Genomic DNA, 27,740 nt, shown 5'->3' on the forward strand with positions numbered 1-27,740 from the left:
TCTAAATTCTTGTTCCATTATTTTGCTTAAATCGGTTTTGATCAGTTCGTTAGCTGTCGCTACTTCCTGGAGTTGCTTTTGAGGAGAATTCTTCTGTTTCGTCATTTTGGGTAGTCCCTGCGGTAGCTGGGCGGGTCGCAGTCAGACCCAATGTCTGCTCTCAGGCCACCGCTGGGGCCACAGTCAGACTGGTGTGTACCTTATCTTCCCCTCTCCTAGGGGCAGGACTCACTGTGGAGTGCCGTGGCCCCTGTCTGGGCTGCTTGCACACTGCCAGGCATGTGGAGCTGCTTTGATGGGATCTGGCCAAGGGCGTATCAGATGGGGTGGATCCACAAGGTGCAAAGGGGTGGGAGGGGCAAGCTTAGCCAGCTTTGGTGTTGGTGGTCCCCTGCGGCAGAGGCCTTGCAGCACCAGGAGGGAGGCAGGCCCATCGGAAGGATGGATCCACAGAAGTACAACGTTGGGCGTTTGCGCAGTGCAAGCAAGTTTGGTGCCGTGAACTGGTTCCCTTTGGAATTTTGGCTGGGAGGTGGGAGAGGGCAGTGGCGCTGGCCAGTGCATTTATTCCCCGCCGAGCTGAACTCTGTCTTCCGGGGCTCAACACCTCTCCCTCCCAGTGTCCTCTCACCCTCCCGCTTTCGGAGCAGAGCTGTTGACTTATAACATTCTGGATGTTAAGTCCTGCTGGCTGTCAGAACACACTCTGTCTGGCCCCTCCGCTTTTGCAAGCCAGACTTGGGGCTCTGCCTTGCCGGGCGGGCTGCCCCTCCACCGCCCCAGCTCCCTCCCACCAGTCCATGTAGCGTGCACTGCCTCTCTGCCCTTCCTACCCTCTTCCGTGGGCCTCTTGTCTACGCTTGGCTCTGCAGAGTCTATTCAGCTAGTCTTCCAGCGGTTTTCTGGGTTATTTAGGCAGATGTGGGTGGAATCTAAGCGATCAGCAGGATGAGGTAAGCCCAATGTCCTCCTAAGCCACCAGCTTCCTTTCTTTCCTTGGAGGCTTTACAGTACAGTCTGCTTTTCCAGTGAAGCTCCCTTCAAGGTTTTCCCACCAGTGTGCATTGCACATTCTCTTTACACACATATTCTCCCTCTCTCTCCCTCCCCCCCCAACACACACATCTCATTTACATCCCTTCCAACACCTGTGGATAAAAACTAGTTCTTGAACACAGTGTGGTCCAAACCCCTGAAGAGAAAGTACAATGTCTTCTGTATTTCCCTGTCTTCCTACCCAGCCCAAATGAAATGCTAAATGAAATGCCTGCCCCATGAGGCATCAGGCAGAGGCACACATCACTACTTTTCCTTGACCCATGGTCTTCCTCACTGTCTGTCCAACAGGAGAGCAAGTTAGGAGAGATTCATTCTTCTAAGTGTACATATAGCATCTTGATTTAAAAATAAAGTTTAATATTTCAGCATCACAGATCCTGAATTACATATGAATGGACATCGATGCTGATGCAGTTAGCAGACCTCCTAGGTGTAGGATTAAACTGGAATTCTATTTGTCAGGGGTTAATCCTTTATTACCTCTGGTTTCCAAAAGATAGGAACAAAACATCAGATTAGTCCTCTAAATAACTAGGTCACTAGACAGCAATTGTTTTAGGCCTTGGCAGGACATTATATGAGATCACGGTTTGCTAAAATGAAACTGGAAAAGTCTAGATATTTTGATCTGACACACTAAGTTTATTCCAGCTTGAGGGCTTCTAACCAGTAGCTTTTTAGTATGAGGAAAACTATTTAAAGTACACCATTTTCCAACTCTGATATCCTTGTGGCTTTGGGAGTCAGTGTCAGTCTTCATGAATGACCTAAAGAATGAGTTTCTCAATCCATATATTCTTCAAATAAAGTAATGTATACCTAACTTTTTCACAGGTATTGAGAATATTTCACCATATGCATGAATCTAAAGAGAGTTTGGAAAGTAAGAGAGGACAGGAATTCTCTTGTTCTAATCCAGACTCTGTAACTTGAAGGACCCAGCTCTGTGCTTTCATACTGAGAAGCTGTTGTTATTTTTAGTAATAATACATTGAGGGAGAATTTAAAATTAAATTAAAATTTAGAATTTAAAATAAGTTCTGGGAGAATTTAAAAGAGATCATCGAGGTCATGAAAAACCATTTAACTCCATTTCCTTAAGTGATTCTGTCTCTTTTGTTTATTTACTTAGAGAGAGAGAGATTGGGAGGGACAGAGAGAGAGAGAGAGAGAGAGAGAGAGAGAGAGAGAGAATACCAAGCAGGCTCCACACTTCAGCATGGAGCCCAATGTGGGGCTCAAACTCATGAACCTTGAGATTGTGACCTGAGCCAAAACCTAGAGTTGGACACTTAACCACCTGAGCCACCCAGGCGCCCCTTAAATGGTTCCTTCTCTAGTCTCCACATAGAATATAGTAGGTGCTCTTTTTTTTTTGGTCTTGGCCTCTGGAGGTAGGCAGATCCAGATTTGAATCTCAGTTCTTCCACCAGCTATGTTGTAGACCATCAAGCTGTTTACTCTTTCTAGACCTCAGTCTTCTGGAAAACAGGGATAATCCTAGTATCTGCCTCCTATGGTGGCTGGGATGAAAAATGCACAGGAGGCACTTAGCAGAGGGCTTGACCCAGAGTGTAAGCTTAATGAATTTCCATTTTGTTGCTGTTATTACCTTTACTATTCCATCCCAACTCCTTCCTACTTCTGCCTCCTACTCCTTCTGTAGTCCTTCAGGGATTTCCTGTCAGATAATAGCCCCTAGATGTTCTTTTCTCTATATTAGCCATCCTCTTCACATTGTGTGCTTGAGGCTTGTCCTATCTTTGCAGCTTTTCTCAGCAATGATATCCCACCAGGGCAGCTGATGCCTGGAGCTTGCCGGCTTGCACAGAAGCCTGAGGCTGAGTGTGGGGTAAGAGGCCAGTGGCCAAAGGGAAGTGTGCAGGGCTCTCCCCCTGGAGCGGGAGCCACCCCGCCCACCCCACGTGTACACTGATGGAGACTTCTGTTGAGGATCTGGAAGAAAGTGGTGGGAAGAGCAGACAGGTGCAGCAGAAGCCAGAGACAGGGCCGCTCAGTGGGCTCTGACTCTGACCTGTTGGGCAAACGGTGAGACCAGACTTATGTCTGTTGTTAGGCACCGAGGGCCTCATCTTCTTTCTTTCTCTTTTTCTTTTTGGGTACACTCCCCTGCCACACACAACACGTGCCCAGTGAATGCTGGTTATCTTTGCTTTGTTTTCTTGTCTCTTGTCTGTTTTCAGCCGTCCGTCACGGTAGCTGTTTCTCTCAGCTCTGGTTATTGCACGTTTAAGAACTGTGTTGACCAGTGGGGCTGGGGTTCAAGCCCTGCATCCCCAAATAGAAGCTCTTCTTGGGATTCCCTTACACAGTACCAGCACCGTTGGTTTCTAACCAGGAGGGAATCTAGTCTCTCGTATCACAAAGCTCACATCTATCCATTGAGTCTTGAGAATAAGATGGTTTTTTTTCTAAAGAGAAGGAAAGTGGGGAATGAGAAAGTCGGGGGGCGGCAGCAGAAAACTGCTGAGCAGAAGAGTCAATCATATGACAAATGCAACTATCTTAACCTTCTAATATGTGTGTGAAGCAGTAGGTGGCAGGGGGGAGGGGCAACGAATATTTATGCATCTATTAGGTACTTGGCAACACTAGTATATTACCTGTGTGAGTAGAAATCAAAAGACATACAAAGATACCCTCTTTAAACTCGTCAGCCTATCATTAATTCATATGTGCTTTATCACCTTGTCATCTATCTGTCTTGATATTTTTGCAAGAGGGTATTATGACTTGAATTGTGTTTTCCCAAAACATCGTGTTGAAGCCCACCCCCCCGCTCCCCCATATCTCAGAATGTGCCTGGATTTGGAGATAGGGTCTCTAAAATGAGATCATTGGGATGGAGCCTAAACACCTTCATTTCAGATTTCTGGCTTCAAAAAATATGTGACAATAACTTCCTGCTGTTTTAAGCCACCCAGTTTGTGGTACTTTGTTATGGCAGCCCTTTCAGGAAGCTAACACAGAAAAGAAATAGGGAGTTTTTAAAACATTAAACATTCTCAGAAAAATAAAAATGCTTGCATATGCTCTGACCCTACAATCAATTAAGTGAATGAAAGTTAAATCTGAAGTTTTTAAACCAGGGGGGCCCCCTGTTACTGCCTAAAAGATCATCCAAAGACAGGTTGGGTAGCAGGGCAATTTTCTGATAACTCGGTTCTTTCTACAACACAGTGTCCAATCAAGATATGCAACAGCAGACAGACACTAAGAACATTCACACTGCGTCCTGCCATGGTGCTGAAAGAAGTTAAATTCAAGACTTTTTATTGTCAAGAGGCGCTCGTATCAAGCTACATTTCCATGTGGGTTTTGGCTAACAATCATAAATAACAGAGAACTTGCTCATGAACAATCCCAAAAGGCAGTGTGTCAGGCAGATGGCATTTTGGGGGTGGGATCGGGGAGAGTTTAACATGGCAAGCAGAGTTGTGCTTTATGTGTGTGCTGGCCATTCTGAACGTGCCATTGACTTCAGCAGCACTGGGGGGTTATGGTTTTGCTCAGCTCCCAACTGAGTCTAAAGTTGCAATGCTTTAAACTTTTCATGCTAAAGAAATCAACCTTTTAATATCATCAGAGTGCTGAAGGAGAAAATCTGCTACATTTGGGGAGAAGAACATCACACCCTAGGGAGGTAGTTTCTTAGCATTCATGGATATCAAGCAAAGGTTTTCACATTTTTAAAATTTTTTTTTAATGTTTATTAATTTTTGAGAGACAGAGACAGAGCACGAATGGGGGAGGGACCGAGAGAGAGAGAGAGAGAGAGAGGGAGGAAGACACAATCTGAAGCAGGCTCTGGGCTTTGAGCTATCAGCACAGAGCCTGATGTGGGGCTCAGACTCAGAACAGCGAGATCATAACCTAGGCTGAAGTCGGACGCTTAACCCACTGAGCCACCCACGCGCCCCTAGGTTTTCACATTTTTGATCTCCTTGGGGGTGCCAGGGTGCTGTGTTCTATAGGCATAACCTGTAAGGATCTGCGCAAACTTCACAGAGCAAGTGTGCAACTTGGAAGGGAATTTCACTTTGTCACAGAACCTTACATTCTGATTAGAAAATACTGATGCAGGGGTTCCTGGTGGCTCAGTTGGGGAAGCATCTGACTCTGGATTTCCGCTCAGGTCATGATCTCCTGGTTTGTGAATTCGAGCCCCACATCAGGCTCTGCACCAAGGTGCAGAGCCTACTTGGGATTCTCTTTCTCTCTCTCTCTGCCTCTCCCCTGTTCACTCTTTCTCTCTCAAAATAAATAAATAAACTTAAGAGAAGGTATTGATGCATTTAAGTGTCTACATATAAAATGGCTGGAAGGGACAAAGATTATCAACAGAATTTGTTGAGAAGAGCGAGTTCTCACTGCACACATCCAACTACAAAGCCTTTTACTTCTGTAAAAGACATGGGAAGATGTTTTTTTCCCTCACTATGAACGTGTTTAGGCTTTAACCAGTGCGGTTGGTCTAGAATAGACCCTTCTGTATGTGTCACGGGAAGTCTTGCCCCACTCAGGCAAGTTGGTACTGGGATGGTGCTTTGATGGTCAGCTCCGGTATTACCAAATCCGATTTGGTTTTGCATTTTTTTCATCTGGGATACACAGGCATCCTTGAAAACCACCATAAGCCTTTAGATATATATATGTAGGCTTTGAAGTGTGAGTGATATATAATATGAAGTGAGAGATTCATCTGATAGCTTGCTTTAGGCTATAAGGAAGGCATGGGAATGTGGGGTTCTTCTTGTTGGGATTCATGGATACTGGCCAGACAAATGGCAGGTCTTTAAATGTCTTACAGGGTATGGCCAGCACATTGGTCTATATTGAATGGTTGATAAATATTAGAACTCAAAATTAAATGTGTATATCAAATAACTGAATTCTAGTGAAATACAATTAAAGTATTTCTTGGAAACAATTACCAAAATATTTTAGAATACTGACAGAATTATGAAGGAAACAGTATATTTAGGTTAATGCAAATTGATCTAGTGCTCTTAAGAAGCAATCTTTTCAAGAACCACAAAAAGCTTCTATACTTTGACCAAGTAAAGACATGTGAAGTTCATTCATTGAAGTAACCAAGAGAAGCCTCATGGATGAAAGTTATTCTTAAAATTATTCTTATTATTCTTAAAATTATTAAAGTTAATTATTAAAATTATTCTTAAAATTATTCTTAATGGTATTCTTAAATTTTTTTAATGTTTATTTATTATTTATTTTTATTTTTTAAACTTTTTAAATGTTTATTTATTTTTGAGAGAGAGGGAGAGACAGAGCATGAGCAGGGGAGGGGCAGAGAGAGGGAGACACAGAATCTAAAATAGGCTCCAGGCTCCGAGCTGTCAGCACAGAGCCTGATGTGGGGCTTGAACCCACAAACCGCAAGATCATGACCTGAGCCAAAGTTGGACGCTCAACCAACTGAGCCACCCAGGCGCCCTTATGTTTATTTATTTTTGAGAGAGACAGAGACAGATCATGAGTGGGGGAGGGATGGAGGGAGGGAGACCAAGAATCCAAAGCAGGCTGAGCTGTCAGCACAGAGCCGGATGTGGGGTTCAAACCCACAAACCCTGAGATCATGATCTGATCTGAAGTTGGACGCTTAACTGACTGAGCCACCCAGGTGCCCCTCAATTTAATGTTATTCTTAATAAATGAATCTGTGAAGAACTATTTCTGATGACAGGGGGGATGTTTAAACAAAAGATGGCCTACTAATTGAAAAGAACTTGGGGTAACTATTAAAATAACATTGTATGAACACTATGAATAATGTGTGCACCCTGGGGCTTTGTAATGGAAGTAGATTACAAAAGTACATGTTCCCTGTGATTATTATTATACACATAGGTATATTTATTTATTTATTCTAGAAATGTTTGTGAGCACTGACTATACAGCAGAGGTTGGTCCTAGGTCCTGGAGACACAAAGGTGAAAAGATTATGTTTCCTGCTCTCATTAAGGGTCAGTGCAGTTGGAAGATAGTCATGCAAACAAAAGGAAAAGGGTAGTGATTCGTAAAATGCCATTAGGCAGCTGGAGACACAGCTTGGCTGAAGACACAGAAGAGAGCTTCATAAAGGAACTAAGATTTTGGGGAGCCTGTGTGGCTCAGTCGGCTAAGTGTCTGCCTCATGATTTTGGTTCAGGTCATGATCTCACGGTTCATCAGTTCAAGCCCCACATTGGGCTCCATGCTGATAGTCTGGAGCCTGCTCGGGATTCTCCTTCTCCATCTCTCTCTGCCCCTCCCCAGCTTGTGTGCACTTTCTCTCCCTCTCAAAAATAAATAAATAAACTTAAAAAAGGTGCTAGGATTTTTATATGGACAAAATTTGAAAGGCAATGTAGAGAAAAGTAATCAGTTGTATAAGGGTAGAGTTATTAGAAGTAACTTAAAAATGTTTTTTAAATACCTTTATTGGGATTTAATTCACATATTAGAAAACTTACCCATTTAAAGTGTGCAATTCAGTATTTTTTGGTGTATTCATGGAGTTATGCAAACATCACCACAATCTAAGTTTAGAACATTCTCATCATCCCAAAGAAATGTTGTATTCTCACTCTTCCAGATTTCTTCCAACATTAAATGTCTTTATAATAATGAAAAATCAAAGCATAAAGACAGAAATGTTTGATCTGTGCTATTGTGGGAGAGCTGAACGTTGTGTGCAAAACAGACCACAAGTATGTCATCGTGTCTTTAATTTTTCATTTTATTAGTGACAAGGTTAATAGGCATGTGAAAATCTTCACAGATATCTACACATGTATTTAAATAAAAGAAAAAAAAAAGGAGTTGAAAAAGTGGGGGTTTCAGTGGTGACTAGTCCATGTTTATTTACTGTATAAAAATCTCCAAGTGTATAAAACTTGATTTGCCCCTTTTTTCCACGTCTTCTAAGCCAGCTATAAGAATTTCAAAAGGGATATCTAAGATATACATAGACTCTAACAGAAGCATTGTACAACATGAATTATGAAAGTGATCGGCAGTGTTATGGCGAGAAGCAGATACTGTCAGTGCATCGACAGAGTGTTCCTTAAGCGGCGGTGCTGCTCGGGAACTGATGACCGGTGGGTTCATCTGACCTCAGGTGCCCCCTTTCCTCCATTTGCTTCCACATCTGAGGTGGCAGAGGGGGCCACTGTGTGTGTGATGGTCCTCTGTCAAATGTCTGTCTCTGCAGAGAGGACCACTCTTGGCTGAGACTGTGAGGAAACCTCAGATCTCGCTCCGTTCCGGGTCCTAGTCTTGTTCCTGGCATCTGTCCTTTCCTCCGGGTGTCTGTGTGACCCAGCTCATGGGGTCCTACACTTATGTAGCCCTAGGGGTTCTGAGTTTCTTCACGAATGTTAACTTAAAAGGCAATGGGTGGGTTTTCTCAGGGTCCTTCTAGAACCCCAAATCCTTAGGAGCTAATCTCTCTTGGCCCAAGGTCAGGCATGATGACAAGAGTTAGGGTGTTATGTGGGGGCGGAGAAACCTGTTTGGCACTCCTCCCATCATATATAGACAGCCACCTCCTTGCCAAACCACTTCTACCTGGAGGACTAACACAGAAGACCTGCAGAGGCTGGTGTGGGACCCTCAAACTCTCTGAGGCACCTGTGGTTCTCACCCACAGTCGGCCATATGACCTGGGAGCCAGACTTCTGTCCTTACAGACTTGAAACTGCTACCGTGACAGGATTTAATTCACAACTGGGAAAAATATGAACTGCGTCAGAGTATCCTTCCATGAGCCTTGCATTTGGTTTCCAAGGAAGATCTGCAACTGTAGCCAAATGGCTGGCCTCCAGGCTAAGGCACAACAGAAAATTTAGTGTCTGTGAGTTTGGCTTATCTTTCAAATAAAGTGTGATTGCTGACGCTGGGAATACAACTTTTCCAACTGCTTTGTAAACCTAAGGATTTTTGGTCCACTTGCTCGATTATATGTAATAGGATATTAATTAAAAAAATAACTAATGCCAGTGTAAACATACATGCTTTAGATACGTAGGTCTATAAAATATTGCACATAAATATAAAATTTGTTCAGCATTTCTTCATGGTAATTTTTCATGATCATAAAAAGGCTACAAAACTGTGCAGATTATATAACTTTGGCTGGTCAAGTTTACTTCAGAAACGATGACATTACACACGACTATGGATTATTTACAAGAGTTTTAAACATCAACTTTCTGTGGTGGTTAAATTTTAGGTGATGGGAGAATAGCTTAAATAAAGGTTATTTTCCGAAGTTGTGTATTATAAAGATTAGCGGTAAAAATGAGTAGTAAGGTTATAATAGGAAATTCTAAATAAAATTCTTAGCAATCCCTTTTCTGGGTTCATCTCACATCTGCATAACTTTGTATTTCTTTCCCATGTATGCTTGATGTGTCTTCTCTGTGTATATAGATTTGAGGAATAGTAGAGAAATAGGTTATTTAATCCCAAGCTAAGTATTGCTGTTGTTCCTTATAGATATTAAAAATAATGTTTACCCATATTGTAAAACTGTTTTTGTATCAATGGACTCAGAAATTTTACCCTTACTTTTAAACACCACACAGGTGTGGGAGGACCTTGAAATCTGTGTATTGCTAATTAAGTCAATAGAAAGCATTTTTTTTTTTATTGTATGAAAGGAAATATAAATACAACTTTTTGCCAAGCTAAATCAAGCAGATGTGAGTCCTCGGAAAGTGTGAATCCAAGTGATTTCAGGTGGCAGGCAGCTAAGTATTAAGGGAAACTGTCTGCTTTTTCTTAGCGCTGTCTAAAGATGTTCTGTGAATTTATCTGCACCAGATGGTTACCTTAGAAGGAAATTTAGTGAGTGATTTCGAGAACCAGCTAACCAAATCTTAATGTCCAAATCTTCTAGATGACCAGGATATCTGCCCAGAGACATGGAAAATAAATAAATAAATTGTTATCCTCAGTTACAAGATTATCTTTGTCGTTTCAAAAGTACTTTCACAGTACCAACAACATATGCTTGTCTCCCTGAGCCATAACTTCATTAGAAATGCTTCTTTTCCAAGGGAGGTGTCAAATATTCCGCTGGATACAGTAGTGTTGGAAGGTTCAGTCCTAGTTCACCTTCTGAAGTTGACCGTAATTCCGATAGTTCATCTCTGCGACTTGAGTTGGATTTACCTGGAAAGCAACTTGAGTTCCCATGCCCATTTCAGAGTGTCTGCCAAAGGCAGAATGACTAAAGCAAAAGATGTCTTCCGTGATGGCTAATGGTTTCCACAGTGTTGAGGACGTTACCTCTCCCAGAAGGGTCTCTGGGCTCCGTGGCGTCTTCTCCAAAGTGCAGCACAGATGAGGTGATCTTTCTGGGGCCCTTCCATTTCCTAGGTCGCTGGCGGGTACAGGGAAACCTTTGTTTAACCTCTATGTTCCTTCTTTGCTTTGAACAGGACCAGTGTTCGAGTGTCTTGAACTTTGCTTTTGCTTTTCATGTCTCAATGGTTTTCTCATCTGTGAGTTGTTCCCTGTCATTCATGTCATCCTGGGGTGGTCTTGCTCTGTCAAAGAATCCGCACTGTGAAAAAGAGAAACGGGCTATACAATCAAGGTGTTCTGGGAATGGGTGAAACTCCTCGTTCTAAGAATTTTCACTTTATTGTATTTTCTATAAGAAACTGAAGCTCTGTGGATATTATCTGGTCAATTCTCTGAATTCGGAGGGGAAAGCCGAGGATCCTTTACCTGTGGTGATGAATTTATTGCATAAGGCAGAGTGTTCGTGCTAGTGGGAGAATTTCCCTGTGTTATATAATCCACTTAGGGACCTCGTATATCTTTCCTGAGATTATAGCAACAAGGCCCAAAGATTTCCTCTCTGCTTTTCTGCATGTTTTTTGGAGCCAGCAGAAGTCCTAACTGCTGCTGGCCAGGGAAGGGGGACTCTCTCCTGAAGTGTGTCATAGGCTATCTCAGGGTGGAATTTAGGAAAAAGAGAGGAGAAACTTGCATATCCCTCTGTACTTGTGGAACACAGAGCATATACAGGAAAAGTAGATTGTCATTCTTTGTCTAGAAAGGTCATTCCTTTAAATCCCAGAACATCTAAGCAACTTTCTAAAGATCAACCAACAACTTGGGGAAGAAGTGATTCTAGAATCTTAATCCTCCTGAATTTCAAATTAGTATTTGGTCTAGGAGAATCTAACTTTCCCTAGAAATCTTGACCTCAATTCTTATTTATTGCTTCTTACACCAGAAGCCAAATGCATTGGGTTTTGTTGATAACTATTGAGTTGTCTTTTTTTTTTTTTTTTCTGCAAGACTAGGACCATATTCTGTCAATTGTCACACTATCATTTATGGAAACAAAGATGGTATAAATAACAGAATAACACAAAGGTCTATTTCAAAAGATAAAAAAATTCAGTAGACCGTGTAGGCTCAGGATGGCACCAAACAATTGATAATGATCAGGAAAGCTGTTATTTAACTCACATGGCAAGGTTTTCTCCATGTTTTAAGCATGCCACATATTGTTTTAAAATAAAAATACACTATGATTTTGGGGAACCCCAACAATAGTGGTTAACTAAGATGTGACTAGATTAATTACTCTTACAGTCATGTAATTGTGCCACTGTTTCTTTTTTGGAATAGAAAGGTCTGTGAAACTTGGCAGTCGTTTTGGTTTTCAGGCCAGAAACACATGAAAGAATTCATTAAGCTTTCCTAATGGAGATGGACTTATTGGCAAGATCAAAAAAAAAAAAAAAATTCCAAGCATATAACATGCATGATCTATTTGGCCCAAGAGTCCAAGTATCAGTTAACTACTATATTAATTGCATTTGTGTTGCTTAAAAAGAAACATCTCAAACAATTGCTGATGGGACCATGTCAGCAAAAAGCTTGAGATCTTGATTAATTAAACAAGAAAAAGAAGGCTTCACAGTAACATTTTCACCACAAGTATATTGGAAAGAAGATCACAGGTCTTAGCTAAGAAAGTCTAACTTTCTCTGTATTTATTTACAAGAAATCTCCAGATAAAAGCAGCATTAAACACTCTTGGTCTTCTTAAATGTCAGCTACACAGGCATAGTAAGTTTGCCAAGACAAACAAGACACAATTTTCCCTTTATGTCTGTTAAAAATCCCCAAATCGTGCCTCTGGCATTGTCTTTTCAAATCACTAGGTGTATCCTTGTAAATCCCCTCAGTGGCCTCTCTACTCAAAAAGAAAAACAAAATAAATAAACTTACCTTCCATAAAGCTAAGGTTAAGATGGCCAGAACCAATAATCCAAGAAGTATTGCTAGTATTATTACCCATAATGGGATTGAGAAGGAAACATTTGGGGTTGCCCAGATAACTGATGTCTTAATCTGAAATGGAAAAGAAAGCAAATGACCTCAAATTTGAAAACTGTTGGGTGAAATAAAGTAGTAATTACCATACAATACTGGGAGTAGTTCTGAAAAGATCCATATAATAGTTGAAATCATCCTAGGGGAGATCTGAATGTCTACAGAACTCAAACATAAACTCTTAAAAAACAGCACATTCTGAGGTCTCCTAGGTTGAATGGAAGATCTAATTACAGACACTTGGTGGGTGTTTGGCTTAGAACAGCCCAGAAACCCTGGAATGGAATTGAAGTGGATCAAGACTGAGAACCAACAAGGTGAAAAGGAATGACCTTAAATTGGGCTGGACCTTTTGTGGCAGTAATGACTGCCATTGACCCTATGAAAGGCCAAGTCTGTCCACACACATTTCTCTACAGAACTGGGCTAACCTCACTGAGAAGTGAGTTGAATTGGATCCACTGGACTGTTGAATGTGCAAAAAGATTAGAAATCACCTAATATAACCACCACTACCCCCCCCCCCCGCCATTTTATTGATGAGAAGATTGAGTCCCAGAGGAGCTAAGTGAGTCACACAACTAATTAATGCCACCACCTCTTTATCTCTAGCTTCTGTGTTTATGATGGCCCACAGCCTCACTAGCCATCTTGGAGTTTATGGAAGTAAGCAAAGTGAATGCTAATTGTCTGGATGTGTTGGGGTTGCCTTCAATCCTAGATCCAGTTTTCGGTTGCTATTAGAACTCATTTCATTCCCCACTGTTGCAAGGGAATTTGGAGGAAAAGGAGACCTTCCCAGCAGGCCTGCATGCTCAGTGTCCATGAACCACCCCTCCCCTCCCCCATGAGCAGAAGCAGCTCCCCTATTGCCCATGTGCTGGGGAAATGTGTCTTTGGAGACCCCGATGGCAAAGAAGCTGTAGACCCCCAGACAAAACCAAGAGACCCAGTCACGCTGCTAACACCTCTGCCAAAGAAAATAGAAATGAAAATGTTCTTGGATCTGAAATGTTATTCATCCAGGCAGGTCTATCTGGTTTTAGAGAGAAGTAAGTACTGCCTCAGTTAAATCAGGCAGAGTGCTCCTCGTTTTAACTGCGTTGGTTGGAAGGATCATAGGTCCAGTTCTGATACATGTTTGGGACCTCTAGTTCACAATTCTCTAACCCACTAATCAAGAGATGATGGACTCATAGCAAAGGTTGGTGGCTCTGGAATGTGTCTTGGCTGGAAATGTATGGGTGTTTTCATAGCCTGTACCCAAGTACTGGGCCCTGACCATGATCACCTTTTTCCTCTGCCTTCTTAACTAGATTGGAGCATCCTGCCTCTGGTTTTCTCAGCTTATTAGGCTTTTCACTGCTCCTTCATCTTGTTCCATTTCCCCTATGCAGCGGACATACTGATGACTTAATTCTCTCAATTCTCTGGTCCCAAGTATCATTGATATCCAGACCAAACAAAGGCATCAACAGTAGTGAGACTGCTAGTTATTCCACATGCTCACTAGTGCCAGGGACTTGCTCCCTGCTCTCAGTGAGGAAAAGGCTGGCCATAACCTCCTCACCATTTATACCTTCCTCCTTTGCCCGTTAATGCCCATTGCCAGCACAGTCCCTATTTCATCCAACACATCAGCAGGAAGTGCAACAATTCCATGACCATGATGGGATTACCCTCGCCCTGCTTGTTGCAGTCTAAGGACAGGACACAGGGCATGTGAAGAAATGATGCACTGAAGGACTGAAAGCAGTCACAATGCCACCTGGATTCTGCAGCCTAAGTGACTTACTCTAAAACAATCCTTTGCATGTATATGGCAACATGAGCAAGATAGGGACTGATGACTTCTGAATCACTTCCCTTTATATTCTTTTCCCTTAGTAAATTACATCTAATACCTATGAAGTCAGTGCTCAATCCTCCTCTTAAAGTGTTTGGAGGAAGGACATGAGGTGATCTTTCAAAATGAAATAACATTACTGGAAGCAGACTCAAAACAGTTTTGGTAATGAGAATTTCAGAATTTTGAAACTACCAGGGATGGTATTGATCATGTATGTATTCACTGGCCAGTTAGGGTGGCCCAGGAAAGAGAAAATCTGGAGCCACGGCCAATTCTGGGGTTTCTTATAAATGTTTCTTCCCCCCGAGCTCTAATTTCACTGAGGAAACAACATAGTTTCAGGCTATATTTGGTGCATGTGTTAGAGATTGCCAGAATTTACTAGTAGGTACTTTACAGTAATACAGCTAAGAAAGAAAGTCCATAGACTATTCTGTTCATGTTGTTAGTTTAATAAAAAGCAATGGATTGGGAGAAGAGCTAACAACTTTGCTGGGTTTCTTGGCTACTGTAGGCTTTGATGTTATTATTTAAAAAATTCTCATTCTTGGGGCACCTGGATGGCTCAGTCAGTTGAGCTTCTGACTTCAGCTCGGGTCATGATCTCGCGGTCTGTGAGTTCAAGCCCCGAATCGGGCTCTGTGCTGACAGCTCAGAGCCTGGAGCCTGCTTTGGATTCTGTGTTTCCCTCTCTCTCTCTGCCGCTCCCTGCTCATGCTCTGTGTCTCTCTCTCTGCCAAAAATAAATAAACATTAAAAAAAAATTAAAAAAAATAAACTCATTCTGTAGAAACAGGTAGGGAGGTCACTTACAAAGAATAATGCTACATATGAAAACTTTTTTTTGCAGCAATGATGGAAAAATATGAATAAAATATTAAATTGAACAGGATATGCTTATTAGAGTCTCTTGAAGCAGAGAACAGCATATAGGTACAATTACAAAATCTATTGGCTTTTTGTTTGCATTCACTTCCAAAGATGCTGACAGTAGTGTCTTAAAAATGTCTGAGACCAGATGATTGCTACTGTCCTTTTCAGGTCCAAAATTCTGAAATTCTCATCACCCAAACTGTCATCAGTCTTCTCCCAGTAACATTATGCTCACTTAAAAAATACCACTCCATGGGGCGCCTGGGTGGCCCAGTTGGTTAAGCGTCTGACTTCGGCTCAGGTCATGATCTCACGGTCCGTGAGTTTGAGCCCCGCGTCGGGCTCTGTGCTGACAGCTCAGAGCCTGGAGCCTGTTTCAGATTCTGTGTCTCCCTGTCTCTCTGACCCTCCCCCGTTCATGCTCTGTCTCTCTCTGTCTCAAAAATAAATAAACGTTAAAAAAAAATTTAAAAAATAATACCACTCCATTCCCCTTCTCTGGGTATTTTAAACGTTAAGATTACACATGTCATGTACATTTCCTGTAAATCATCATATGTAATTAACCAGGAGGAAAGGACAAAGAGTTCTAAAAGAACACAAACTCAAAAACTTTCCTCCTGTGCCTGCATTCTGCTTTGCTTGCCAGCTGCCTTTAGGACATCCATGTGGCACTGAGGCTGACCAATCTTCTCAATCTAAAATGGGAGCAGCTGCAAAGACCTTCCTTGGCCCCTGGTGTTTTCCTAAACTTATCTAGGCTTTTCGCTGCCTAGTCAAGAAGTCACTGCACCAAGGCCAGTGGAAATATGGAAAATCAACAACACTGCCCCAGAGCATTTCTCCAGATTTCCAGGGCAGGAGAGCGCATCGGTTGTTGCTGGAAAGAGGTGGATAAGAGTCAAGTGTAACACGTCATTGGAAGAGTCACACATGTCTTGGAAAAAGAAGTCTTTCTGAAAACACATTGATCAGGGAGTCATGTGACATATTCATGTCTATAAATGGCAATGGGGGCATTTCATCCGTGGGTGGAAATAGGTAAAGCCCAGCCTTTCGTGAAACTCAATGCTTTGTATAAATTAGAAACTTGAACTGCACAGGCAAACTTACGAGGGAAAGACTTAATTGACTACTTTTATATGACCAAAGCTTATTTAAATCTGTATCAGTGCTATGGAAATTTCAGAATGGTTTGGGAAAGCTTGGCACAAAATAAAATGTTGGAAAATACTGAAGCTTTGTTACTCATTGTTTATGTTCATCTTGCAGCTCATTTTGATAAGCCCACAAGAAGCTTACATTATCCATTGGAAAATAAATAGTAAGAAAAATAGGTCTTAATTGTCAGAGTTTGTCATGACTAAACACCAATTTACTGTAATAATTTTTCACTCATTTCAAATAAGACTTATTTAACACCCCAGTGTTCTCTGGAGCTCTGTAGCTATCATCACCAGCTCCAAACTGGAACCTTGTATAACCCTGCAATAGATCAGTGCTGTCCAACAGAAATATAATGCAAGCCACATGTGTAACTTAGGAATTTTTTGAAAGAGGAAAAAAGAAAGATGAGACATTAATTTTAATAATTTATTTAACCCTAAATATCCAAACTATTATGTCAACATGTAGTTGATATAAAAATATCCACAAGACATTTTATTTATTTTTATTTTTTATTTTTTTTAACGTTATTCATTTTTGAGAGACAGAGCCCAAGCAAAGAGAGAGGGAGACACAGAATGTGAAGTAGGCTCCTGGCTCTGAGCTGTCAGCACAGAGCTTGACGTGGGGCTCGATCGAACCCACAAACCGTGAGATCATGACCTCAGCTCAAGTCAGATGCTTAACCGACTGAGCCACCCAGGCACCCCTCCACAAGACATTTTAAATTCTTCTTTTTTTTTTTTAACAAAGTCTCCAAAATCCAGTGTGTATTTGATATTTGCAGCATATAACAACAAACCAGATTTTCAGTGGTAAAAGCAAAATGTAGTCTCACCAAAAAAATATAGCTGCATTTAATGGACAAAAAATCTTAGACTGCTACAGATTTTAGGTTTACATTTAAATGAGTTAAGATGAAGTCAAACTTCTAGTTTACTTCTTCAGTCACAGTGGCTACATCTCAGGTACTCACTATCCACCTGTGGCTGATGGCTACCATACTGGACTACACAGTTCTAGAACATTCTGTATAGCCTCACACAAAGGTGTGATTTGCCCGATTACCTAAGCCCCTCCTTGTAAGAATCATTCATCTAGAAGGTGGTCCGATGGCAGAAAGGGTGTATTGAGGACTAAAGGTTTCCTTTAAAAATGCAAGTGATTATATATTTCAGCTGCTTTCAGAAAGAAGGGTAGGGGCACCTGGGTGGCTCAGTCGGGTAAGCGGTTAAGCGTCTGACTTTGGCTCAGGTCATGATCTCACTGCTCGTGAGCTTGAGCCATGTGTCGGGATCTGTGCTAACAGCTCGGAGCCTGGAGCCTGGAGCCTGTTTCAGATTCTCCATCTCTCTGCCCCTCCTCCACTCATGCTCTGTCTCTCTCTCTCTCTCTCTCTCAAATATCAATTTAAAAAAAACATTAAAAAATAAAAGAAAGAAGGGTAATGTTGACTAACTGAAGTACTTAAAATTTAGGGTGAAAAACTTAAGTGTGTGCCAACCAAACAACAAACTGTTTCAATTCATCTTTATCAAGAACCTGTAGCTATTTAAAGAAATAGTATAAAATTTTAACAATTCACTTATAATTATCTGCAATCTTAGGAAGTGAGATCCATAAATTATAAATGGAATTTAAACTTTCTTAAAGTGATGCTAAGTAGGGAACATTTAATCTTATGTTCATCATGTCATAAATCTCGTTGTTCTTTATTACGGTTGAAGGACCATATATAACTTTTTAATATGCCTACATTTTATCATTGACGTTTATGATATGTTTTTGTATATTTGACAAAATACCAAGGTAGAAGGAAAAAGCTCCCTTGTATTTGCAACTGTAATTAATGTTGACATCTGTATTTATGTCTCACAAAATCTTGTGGAAACATACTTCATAGGGGTCGCAAGAATGGTTTAAATGTACCAAGATACCCTACCTACGGTGCCATTTAGAATTAAATAATAACATAAAGTGGACCAGCTGAACACACATTTTAACATTTCAATGGCCCCTATGAGATAAGCAGTTTGAACTCCACAAATAATTGTTGAATATAATAACTCTATTTTAAGGTTCTAAAGCTGTGCTAGCAATGAAATGGATTTACAGTTTCTGTATGAGGTTTTTTCTTTAAAAATATTTTTTAATGTTTATTTTTGAGAGAGAGAGAGACAGAGCATGGATGGGGGAGAGGGCGAGAGGAAGACAAAGAATCCAAAGCAAGCTCCAGGCTCTGAGCTGTCAGCACAGAGGCCGATGCGGGGCTTGAACTCAAACCTCAAGATAGTGACCTGAGCCACCCAGGCACCCCTGTATGAGGTTTAAGGAAAGATTTTCGTTAACTAGTTTCTAATAACTACAGTTGGAGTTACTAGACTTTTATTCCCTTTCTGGATGTAAATTATAGAATTTGGCTTTAGTGGCACCACATACAAATGCCAAAGATGATTATTAAGCAAAGTGTTCAAATAACTGAATCCTGTTTTTTTCTCTGCTGCACTGTAATGACTCCGTGTTCAGTCTATTCCTTGCCTCATGCAACCTTTCCCTCACCTCTGAACACGGCAAGAGTCATGCTTCATGAGTTCATTTGTCACAAACAGACATGCTGCAGGTAGCAAATGGGGACTGCTCTCTTCTTCAAAGAAGCTCACACCGGGCTCAAAAAAATGGCTGAATCATGACCTTGTTGCCAAGGAAGTACAAACAAACTAATCAACCCGCACAAGGGCCTAGGAAAACAAGCCACCAGTCTCTAGTCTCATCACAAAAAAAGTATCCACGAAGGTTTACCCAATGGCAGAGTAGGGATTGGGGTTCATAATTATGATTCCCAACTACCCATTCCAACTGATTTAGCGCCTTAAAGCAATTCTCTTCTGCTGCTTTCTTTTCCATATAAGAAGGACCTTTGAGAAGAACTTGCTAGAAGAAAACATCAGCCAGCCCAAAGCCCAGTCCTCTCAAAGCAAGCCACAGGAAAATCATTTCCCTTGAGCGTGGGGTGGGGCAGATCTGCAAGACCTCAGAGAACCTTCATTCCGAAATGTTTTCCCAATAACCTTCATATCCATGATGTGGTAAATCATTCACCCCAGATAACAAGGCTTTTGAAAAATGCAATGACAGGAGTGGTGGGGATGGGGGAAGCACATGTATCTGATGATTTTGTGGCTCTTTTGAGATGGGTTGAGAACAGCAGGCTGTCACCTGTGGCCAGTGCAGAAAGACACAATACTGTTGATGGGACTGACTGTAACATATGTTTCTTTTATGAAACACATGCTCGGAGAAAACAAAGGGACCCAGATTTATCTCCCTTAGAGCAACAAGCCTTTGAACCTCTTCGGAAGAACATCCTATATTAAAAACCCAAAGCCTCTGTCTTCTAGGTTGAACATAAATCCAAACTATGGTAGACATCTTGCTAAGGAAAGAGAGATGAGCCACATAAAGAAAGATGTGGCAGTGCTTACTTTCAAATGCCACCAAAGTTTACTCAAATACTTGGACATTTCCAGTTTGGGCTTCCTCAACCTAGAGGGAGAGGGTAAGGCATTTTGGGAGGGTTGCTATTACTGACTTGAATACCTTGTTCTAGGTGTAATGCTTGGGCTCCTCAGACATCATTTTATTAACCTTCTCGACAATGCTTTCAGGTGAATATGGTTAACAGCCCCAACGAAGCAGAGTGATTTCCTGAAAGTTTCTTAATTAGAGTGGGCGGAGCCAGGATGAAGCCCAGAGAATGTGTGTGTTTTTTTTTAAACTGTTTTTCAATTTTTTTTTAAACGTTTTATTTATTTTTGAGACAGGGAGAGACAGAGCATGAACAGGGGAGGGGCAGAGAGAGGGAGACACAGAATCTGAAATAGGCCCCAGGCTCTGAGCTGGCAGCACAGAGCCCAACACGGGGCTCGAACTCACGGACCGCGAGATCACGACCTGAGCCGAAGTCGGCCGCTTAACCGACTGAGCCACCCAGGCGCCCCCCGGAGAATGTGTTTTGAAACACATTGGAAATGTGGGTCTTGCTCCGTGCTGCCAGACTAGATGCTAGAGATTCTCAGTGCTTTCAATGTTTTGGGGGTTTTTTGTTTTGTTTTTTTTTTGAGAGAAAGAGTGAGCACAGGGCAGGGGCAGAGAGAGAGAGAGAGAGAGAGAGAGAGAGAGAATCCCAGCAGGCTCTACACCATCAACACAGAGCCCACCGTGGGGCTCAGTCTTACCCACTGCGAGATTACGACCTGAGCCGAAATTACAAGTTGGATGCTTAACTGTCTGAGCCACCCAGGCGCTTTTAAAGCACAGTGCCAGACCTACTGAATCCTGATGTTTGGGGTGAGGGCTTAGCATGTTTCTATCTTTAAAGTCACATGAGTGATGCTTCTTTGCATACTCAAGAGTTGCAAATCACTAATCAATGGATTCATCTAGTTTAAATGACTAAAAGTAGATCAGGCTATAGAAAGATTAAATTTTGTAATTACATTTAAGACCTAGGCTGATAAGACACATTATGATACTATCAACTTATATACCATCCACAACAGTGCTTCTCAAATTGTTCTGGGTACACGATGCCCTGATGATTTTGAGAAAATGAAGATTCTAACTCAGCAGGTCTGAGTTGGGTGTCAGTAATGTTTAATAGCCTCAATTTGAAAATAACATTTCATTCAAATGAAGCTCATAGTGTACTTTTCTTTTCAGGTGAAAATTATAGTTCTTTGCCTAGAAAGGAAAGATGACTGTCTAAGGTCATCCAGCTGTCCCTAAGGAAGAGACTCCTTCCTCCCCACCTCACTCACCATGCTGTTCTTGAAGTTAAACAATCAGAAAATAAGTAAATAAATAAACAGAATTAAACAATCAGGGCAATTTCATTATAATGATCATTGCTATCTGGACTCCTTTCAAACAAAATGGCTTGATTAAAAAGTGATATTAGTCTGGGGCACCTGGGTGGCTTAGGTGATAAAGGATCCAACTCTTGATCTCGGCTCAGGTCATGATCTCATGGTTCATGAAGTTCAAGCCCCGCCTCAGGCTCTTCCCTGACGACCTTGAGCACGCTTGAGATTCTGTCTCTCTCTCTCTCTCTGCCCCTCCCCTGCTTTCTCTCTCTCTCTCTCAAAATAAATAAATAAACTTAAAGAAAAGTGGTATCAGTCCTGCACTCTCAAGTTTCTCAAGTTAATGTAATGAGCACTTAAATGTAGCACAAGTTGAATAGTGATTTAAAAAATGATTAGTTCAGTGAAAGTATTGTGCGTCTATATTTTTCAGATACTTACTCCTATGCTCCCCTCTGGGAGTTTTGCTGGCTGATCTTGATAAGGCATCTTCTTAACTTTGAAGGACACCAGGGATGCAAGAGAATAGGGATCATTTTTTCTCTGAAATTAAAAATATATATTTAAATATATTCCATGTAAATCTTTTAGAAGTTACAATGGCAGCCAACTGTTTTCAGTGTCTCCCATTTCCAAAGCAAAATTCCACCTTCTTTCTTTCTTCTTTTTCTCTCTTTAAATAAATTTTTCCCCATCCAGTGATCCATCCATCCATCCATCCATCCATCCATCCATCCCGATATCTTTGGAGATATCCATGCAACTGTCCATCTAACCATCCCCCCAACAATCCATCCTCTTCTTAGTTCTAAAAAGAATTTGGCTTATTAACAAAAGACTTGGTACAATGATGTTAGAATAAAAGCAGAACATCAGAGTCCCTAAAAGGAGTCAGCACGAGGATTACTACAGTTGCTGCGAGTGAAGAACAAAAGGCAGGTATAGTGAGTTACAAAACTCATTATATGATAGAGGGAACCGTTTTAGGAGAGAGACTGGTACTAAATTATAAAGGAATTGATCACATTTCATCTTATCAGAAGACCCGGGAAGGCTCTCTCAGTCTCCGTACTGTTAGGATTTGGGTTGAACGCGGGACTGTCCTGAACACTGCAGGATGTATAGCAGCAGCTGTGGTCTTTACCCACTAGATGCCAGTAGCACCTCAACCCCAGGTGTGATAACCAAAAATATCTGTAATTATTGCCAATGTCCCTGGGAAGCAAAATCCCTTTGGTTAAGAACCACAGACTTAGAGCCATAGCGTTTTTGAGAGAACTTTTCAGCATAAGTTTTTGTCTGTTTGTTTAATTGGTTCTCACATTAACTGTTGATTAAAGCCAAAGGAAAATATTTAAGAGCAAGTCAAGGAGAGCCGTTTTGAGAATGTAAGCCTCTGTGGTTCTCCTCCATTTAACTTGAGACAGTGATTACAGCTATCCAGTCTTGGGCTGTAATTGGCTTGCAAGGCTCTTGAGAGCAGAGTGTTAAAATTTCAGCAGTTTTGAGTATCACTAGTTAAACAGAACCATTATTAAAGTTTAAATATACATAACCTTCAGAAAATTATATTTTTAAAAAGGTAATACACACTCAAAGCTCACTATTTCTTAATTATTTTATTATATTTTACTGGTATCTGTGCTCTGGATATTATTTAGGTCTATTGGACCTGGGAGTGGAAATACTACATGATGGTGTACAGGAGCCTCACCTCCCACTTCCGTATTTGGTGACATCGTGTTGGCAGCTTGAAATCGGCCATGGTGGGAATATTTACACCATGGGAATCAGCAAATGCTACATATTGGAGCTTTTCTCCCGCTCCCCCAGAGCAGTTTATTAAACATTCACGAGCACTTCCCCACCTATAATCCAGTGTTGGGTTGCTTGCGGCCAGTCCATCAGGTTGGATTGTAATAATTTTGTTTACATTTTTTTTTACAAAGTTCTTTTTTTTTTCCCCCCTGTGGCTGAATTTTTTCCCTCCCTTCAATAAACCCCATTTCCTCTAGAGAATAAGCATAGGCTAGACCATGCAAAACTTTTAAATACTTGAAGTCACTCTATCTTTGACTTTTTCTTTGTTTCTACCCTAACATTCCAGGATAAGTAACTTTATTCATTTGGAAGAAATTCTGTTTTTGGTGGCTGCTGTCTCCTGGCTTTTCCATTTTACCCGAAAGCTGGATTTTTTGTTTGTTTATGTGAGAGGTGTTTTTTAAAACGTGGAAAACCTTGGGGCACCTGGGTGGCTCAGTTGGTTGAGTGTCTGACTTCGGCTCAGGTCATGATTTCACAGCCTGTGAGTTGGAACCCTGCTTCCTGCTCTGTGCTGACAGCTCAGAGCCTGGAGGCTTCTTCAGATTCTGTGACTCCCTCTCTCTCTGTCCCTCCCCTGCTTGTGCTCTGTCTCTGTCTGTCTTAAAAATAAATAAAAGTTAAAAAAATTTCTTTAATGTGGAAAACCTGGCTAATAAAATTTTGTGTGCACTTGGTGATTTTTTAATTTTTTTATCTTTCTTTTTGTGAGAGAGATTGTGAGCAGGGAAGAGGGGCACAGGGAGAGACAGAGAACCTTAAGCAGGCTCCACACTCAGCGTGGAGCCCAGTGTGGGGCTGGATTCCACAACTCTGGGATCATGACCTGAGCTGAAATCAAGAGTTGGACGCTCAACTGACTGAGCCACCCAGGCGCCCCTGATCTACTCTTTATTCTCCAAAACAAGGTTTCTGCCACTCTTTTCAGTAGGAAAATGTATTTTTGCCCATTTTTCTAAGATGCTCTGGAGCACTAAGGAATGAGAAACGTCAGCTATTAGGCTTCGATCAGCTAGGCGCACCAAAGATTCACTCCTCTTGTGGACGCAGGTCAAAGGCATGGTGCAGGTAAGTATTTAATTCGTGAACAATAGTTGGGAGCAGATTCATTCCATGTTTAAAGGTGAATGCTTTCAGCCATGGTCTTTACATAACTACATTATTCTTGTTATTAAAAATTTTTTTAATGTTTATTTATTTCTGAGACAGAGAGCACGAGTGGGGGAGGGGCAGCGAGAGAGGGAGACACAGAATCAGAAGCAGGCTCCAGGCTCTGAGCTGTCAGCACAGAGCCTGACGAGGGGCTCGAGCTCCCAAACGGTGAGATCATGACCTGAGCCGAAGTCGGTGGCTCAACCAACTGAGCCACCCAGGCGCCCCCATTATTCTTATTATTAAAATAAATCATGGGGCGTCTGGGTGGCTCTTGCTTAAGCGTCTGACTCTTGATTTCGGCTCAGGTCACTATCTCACAGTCATGGGATGGAGCCCCACATCGGGCTCTGCACAATCTCTCTCTCTCTCTCTCTCTCTCTCTCTCTCTCTCTTTCTCTCCCCTGCCCCCTGCCTCTTCTTCCCCCTCTCCCCTGCTATTGCCTTCAAAAAACAAAACAAAACAAAAAATCTCTTCTTCCATATAGCAATCTATTCATGTAGCTGCAATAGGATTGAAAAAGCAGCTGGAGTTAATATCCCTCGACAATATCTCAGACCTTCAACCTGTCCCAGCTAGCGATTAATCCTCAGAAAATGCCCTATTCCTGTTATGGCTGCGTCATTTATACCCTGGTTTTCAGCTCACTAGCTGCCTCTGTTATTCACTTGTGCACAATGATTTGCTTATGGTCTTGGTACTAATAAAAGTCCTCTAGTTGGTAACAAACGGACAGTGAGGCTTTTGAACTGGTTAAATACAGAGTGTGGCTAGTAACATCATGAGTTCTTTCCTTCCCACCTTACCACTGCTTAATTCCTTCTCAAGAATTGTTTTTGACCACACAGCCCCTGTGTAAGTTCTCAACATTTACCAGAAACAAAGCCTTGTGAGACGACAAAGATTTTACTGGTAAAATCTTACACTGTGAAGGATTGTTTTAAGCCACAGTCACAGGACAGGGTGTCATTCAGGATTAACCTAAATAAAATCTTTTTCTGACCAGTTTGCACGTTCACCAAGTGGACAGAAACAAACACAATGCAGCAAATCATGTCATGCAAGAATTGTAAACATTGTAGTTTGGATTAGGAAGGCAGAAAATGTTTACCTCCTTCTGGACTGCATGACCTCCAGTATATAGTATATTCTTTGGGAGGGTGGGGAGGGAGGGAGGAAGGGAGGGAGGGAGGGAGATAGAGATTGCAATAAAACACTCCTCTTTGGCAGTCACATTCCAAGACAGGAATAAGCAGAAACTGGGGCGGGGGTGGGGGGGGCGGTGGGTACCGAAATTTGGGCTATGGCTGAGGGTAAATGCTGGTGACTTGGGCCACTCTCTCTGGTATCTGGTATCAAAGTGGTACTTTGTTCCGATAGGACTTTAGAACGTCCCTGCAGATTGTTCTGGTTTGACTCTGCTTGTGCTAAATATTTATAGTTTGCAAACTTCCTCAATTGGTATTGACTTCTTCCAGACTTACTGGGTCATCCTTAACAGGAAAATGAAGATGGAATTTTCTTTTTTTTTTTAATGTTTATTTTTGAAAGAGAGAGAGAGAGAGAGTGTGTGTGTGTGTGTGTGTGTGAGCAGGGGAGGGTCAGAGAGAGAGAGGGAGACACAGAATCTTAAGCAGGTTCCAGGTTCTGAGCTGTCAGCACAGAGCCTGATGCGGGGCTCAAACCCATGAACTGTGAGATTGTGACCTGAGCCGAAGTTGGACACTTAACCTACTGACCTACCTGGGAGCCCAGCCCCAAGATGCAACTTTCCCTCTGAAGTCCTCCTGCTGGAATAGATTAACATCACAGAACTGACACATGACATCGAAAACAATCATGTTTCCCTTGACTGTGGTGTTGTATTGATTTTAGTCCTGCTCCACTGAAGTTATTCTCCCTTATTTCAGTAGGATGTGATGATACCCAAAGTAACAGAAGGGATGGATGGTCATCATTGAGAGCGCATGGGCTTGGGAATTCAGCAAGACTCCTCCTCTCAACTCCTCAACGCTGAGATCAGAAGTAACAGCCCCAAAGTACAGGGACCATGAGCAAACTGATGGAAAATACATGCTACTAGAAAGCAGTGCCTGGTGCATAGTTGGTACTCCATGATATTTGTTGAGTGAATGGATAAATAATGGTTTAGCTTAAAAAAATCAAATAAATTGGGTACTGCACTTCTCCTTGGTTTAGGCATTCAAAACTGGGGTGATTTTGCCCCCAGGGGCTATTGCCAATGTCTGGAGACATTGTTGGTGGTCACAAGTGGGGTGTGGGTTGCTACTGGCATCTAGTGGGTAGGGGCCAGGGATGCTTCTAAGCATCCTATAATGCACAGGCCAGGGCCCCCCACAACAATGAATTATCCAAGATATTAATGCTGAGATTAAGAAATCCTGCCTTAGGGGGGCGCCTTGGTGGCTCAGTCGGTTGAGCGTCCAACTTCAGCTCAGGTCATGATCTCACCGTTTGGGAGTTCGAGCCCTGTGTCGGGCTCTGTGCTGACAGCTCGGAGCCTGGAGCCTGCTTCAGATTCTGTCTCCCTCTCTCTCTATCCCTCCCCAACCAGTGGTCTGTCTCTCTCTCTCTCAAAAATAAATAAACATTAAAAAAAAAAAGAAATCCTGCCTTAAGTTAAAAAACAAAAACTTCACAACCTTTTAAAAAATACCTTTAACTTTCTATTTATCTTCTTTTTATTTAAATTAAATAAGATTTATGAGACTATGGAGGTATTTTCAATCACAGAAAATGTGAAAATCCCGAGGTATGAAATTCTATATTTTAATAGCTACACTCAACAGGATCCTACCATTTGATTTTCTATGCACAATGAACCAAATGAATTTTTTAGTAGTTAAAATATGAGCAAGAACGTATAGACTTGGTGGGGTTTTTATTTTAGCTCATTTCCCCCTTTCTAAATCCTTTCTAAACAACAAGGTCACAAACAAAGTAGTCTCATTTAAATAAACAGCTCTTTCCAAACGGAGAAATTAATCTGCTTAGTATAAAAGAGATTTAAAACCTTGACAATGCACACAACCAGCAGAATTATCTGCAGCAGTGTGGGATGCCACAGTACAGAGAGGCCGAAGCAGCGAAGAAGAATCTATGAATCACACATATGTGTCTCTTCACCGAGATGCCTCCTGGCTGGAACCCAGACTATAGGAACACTAAACAACTGCAACTTTCTAGGGCAATCTCCCTTCTCCCTTCTTAATTGGGTTCTATTTTGACCCTCCTGGGCCTGTGGCTTGCACTGTGCTCTTACACTCACCATCATCCTACTGGCTAATATTTACTGAAGAACTACTGTGTGCTGGGCACTGGGTATAAAGAGGTGAGCTAAAGAGATTTATTTGAATCTGAGTTACTGTCTAAAGGTCTTAGGGACACAGGGTATTTAAATGGTCTTCACCTCAGAGCTGGTGAAGGAATATTACTGAGCCATAAAAAGGAAGTCCTGTCTTTTGTGACAACGTGGCTGGACTTGGAGGACATTATGCTAAGTGAAATAAGGTAGACAAAGAAAGGCAAATACTGTGTGAAATCACTT

At 41.7% G+C, this 27,740-nt stretch overlaps 1 protein-coding gene and 1 long non-coding RNA gene across 2 annotated transcripts in view; one reads left to right on the forward strand and one right to left on the reverse strand.

Annotated features, from left to right (window-relative positions):
• The window catches only part of LOC128316287 (uncharacterized), a 163,145-nt gene that overhangs the window by 87,400 nt on the left and 48,005 nt on the right, over positions 1-27,740 (forward strand). The gene's annotated exons all lie outside the window — the stretch shown is intronic.
• Positions 7,506-27,740, reverse strand: part of ITGA8 (integrin subunit alpha 8) — a 186,133-nt gene continuing 165,898 nt past the window's right edge. Inside the window, exons 28-30 of the mRNA XM_027073509.2 lie at positions 21,640-21,741; positions 12,343-12,465; positions 7,506-10,654 (exon numbers count right to left, since the gene is read on the reverse strand). Of these exons, the coding sequence (XP_026929310.1) occupies positions 10,568-10,654; positions 12,343-12,465; positions 21,640-21,741 (312 nt within the window). The 3' untranslated portion in view covers positions 7,506-10,567. The remainder of the gene's footprint in view (positions 10,655-12,342; positions 12,466-21,639; positions 21,742-27,740) is intronic.

The sequence above is a fragment of the Acinonyx jubatus genome, chromosome B4 (genome assembly GCF_027475565.1).
Source record: "Acinonyx jubatus isolate Ajub_Pintada_27869175 chromosome B4, VMU_Ajub_asm_v1.0, whole genome shotgun sequence".
Classification (NCBI taxonomy): domain Eukaryota; kingdom Metazoa; phylum Chordata; class Mammalia; order Carnivora; family Felidae; genus Acinonyx; species Acinonyx jubatus.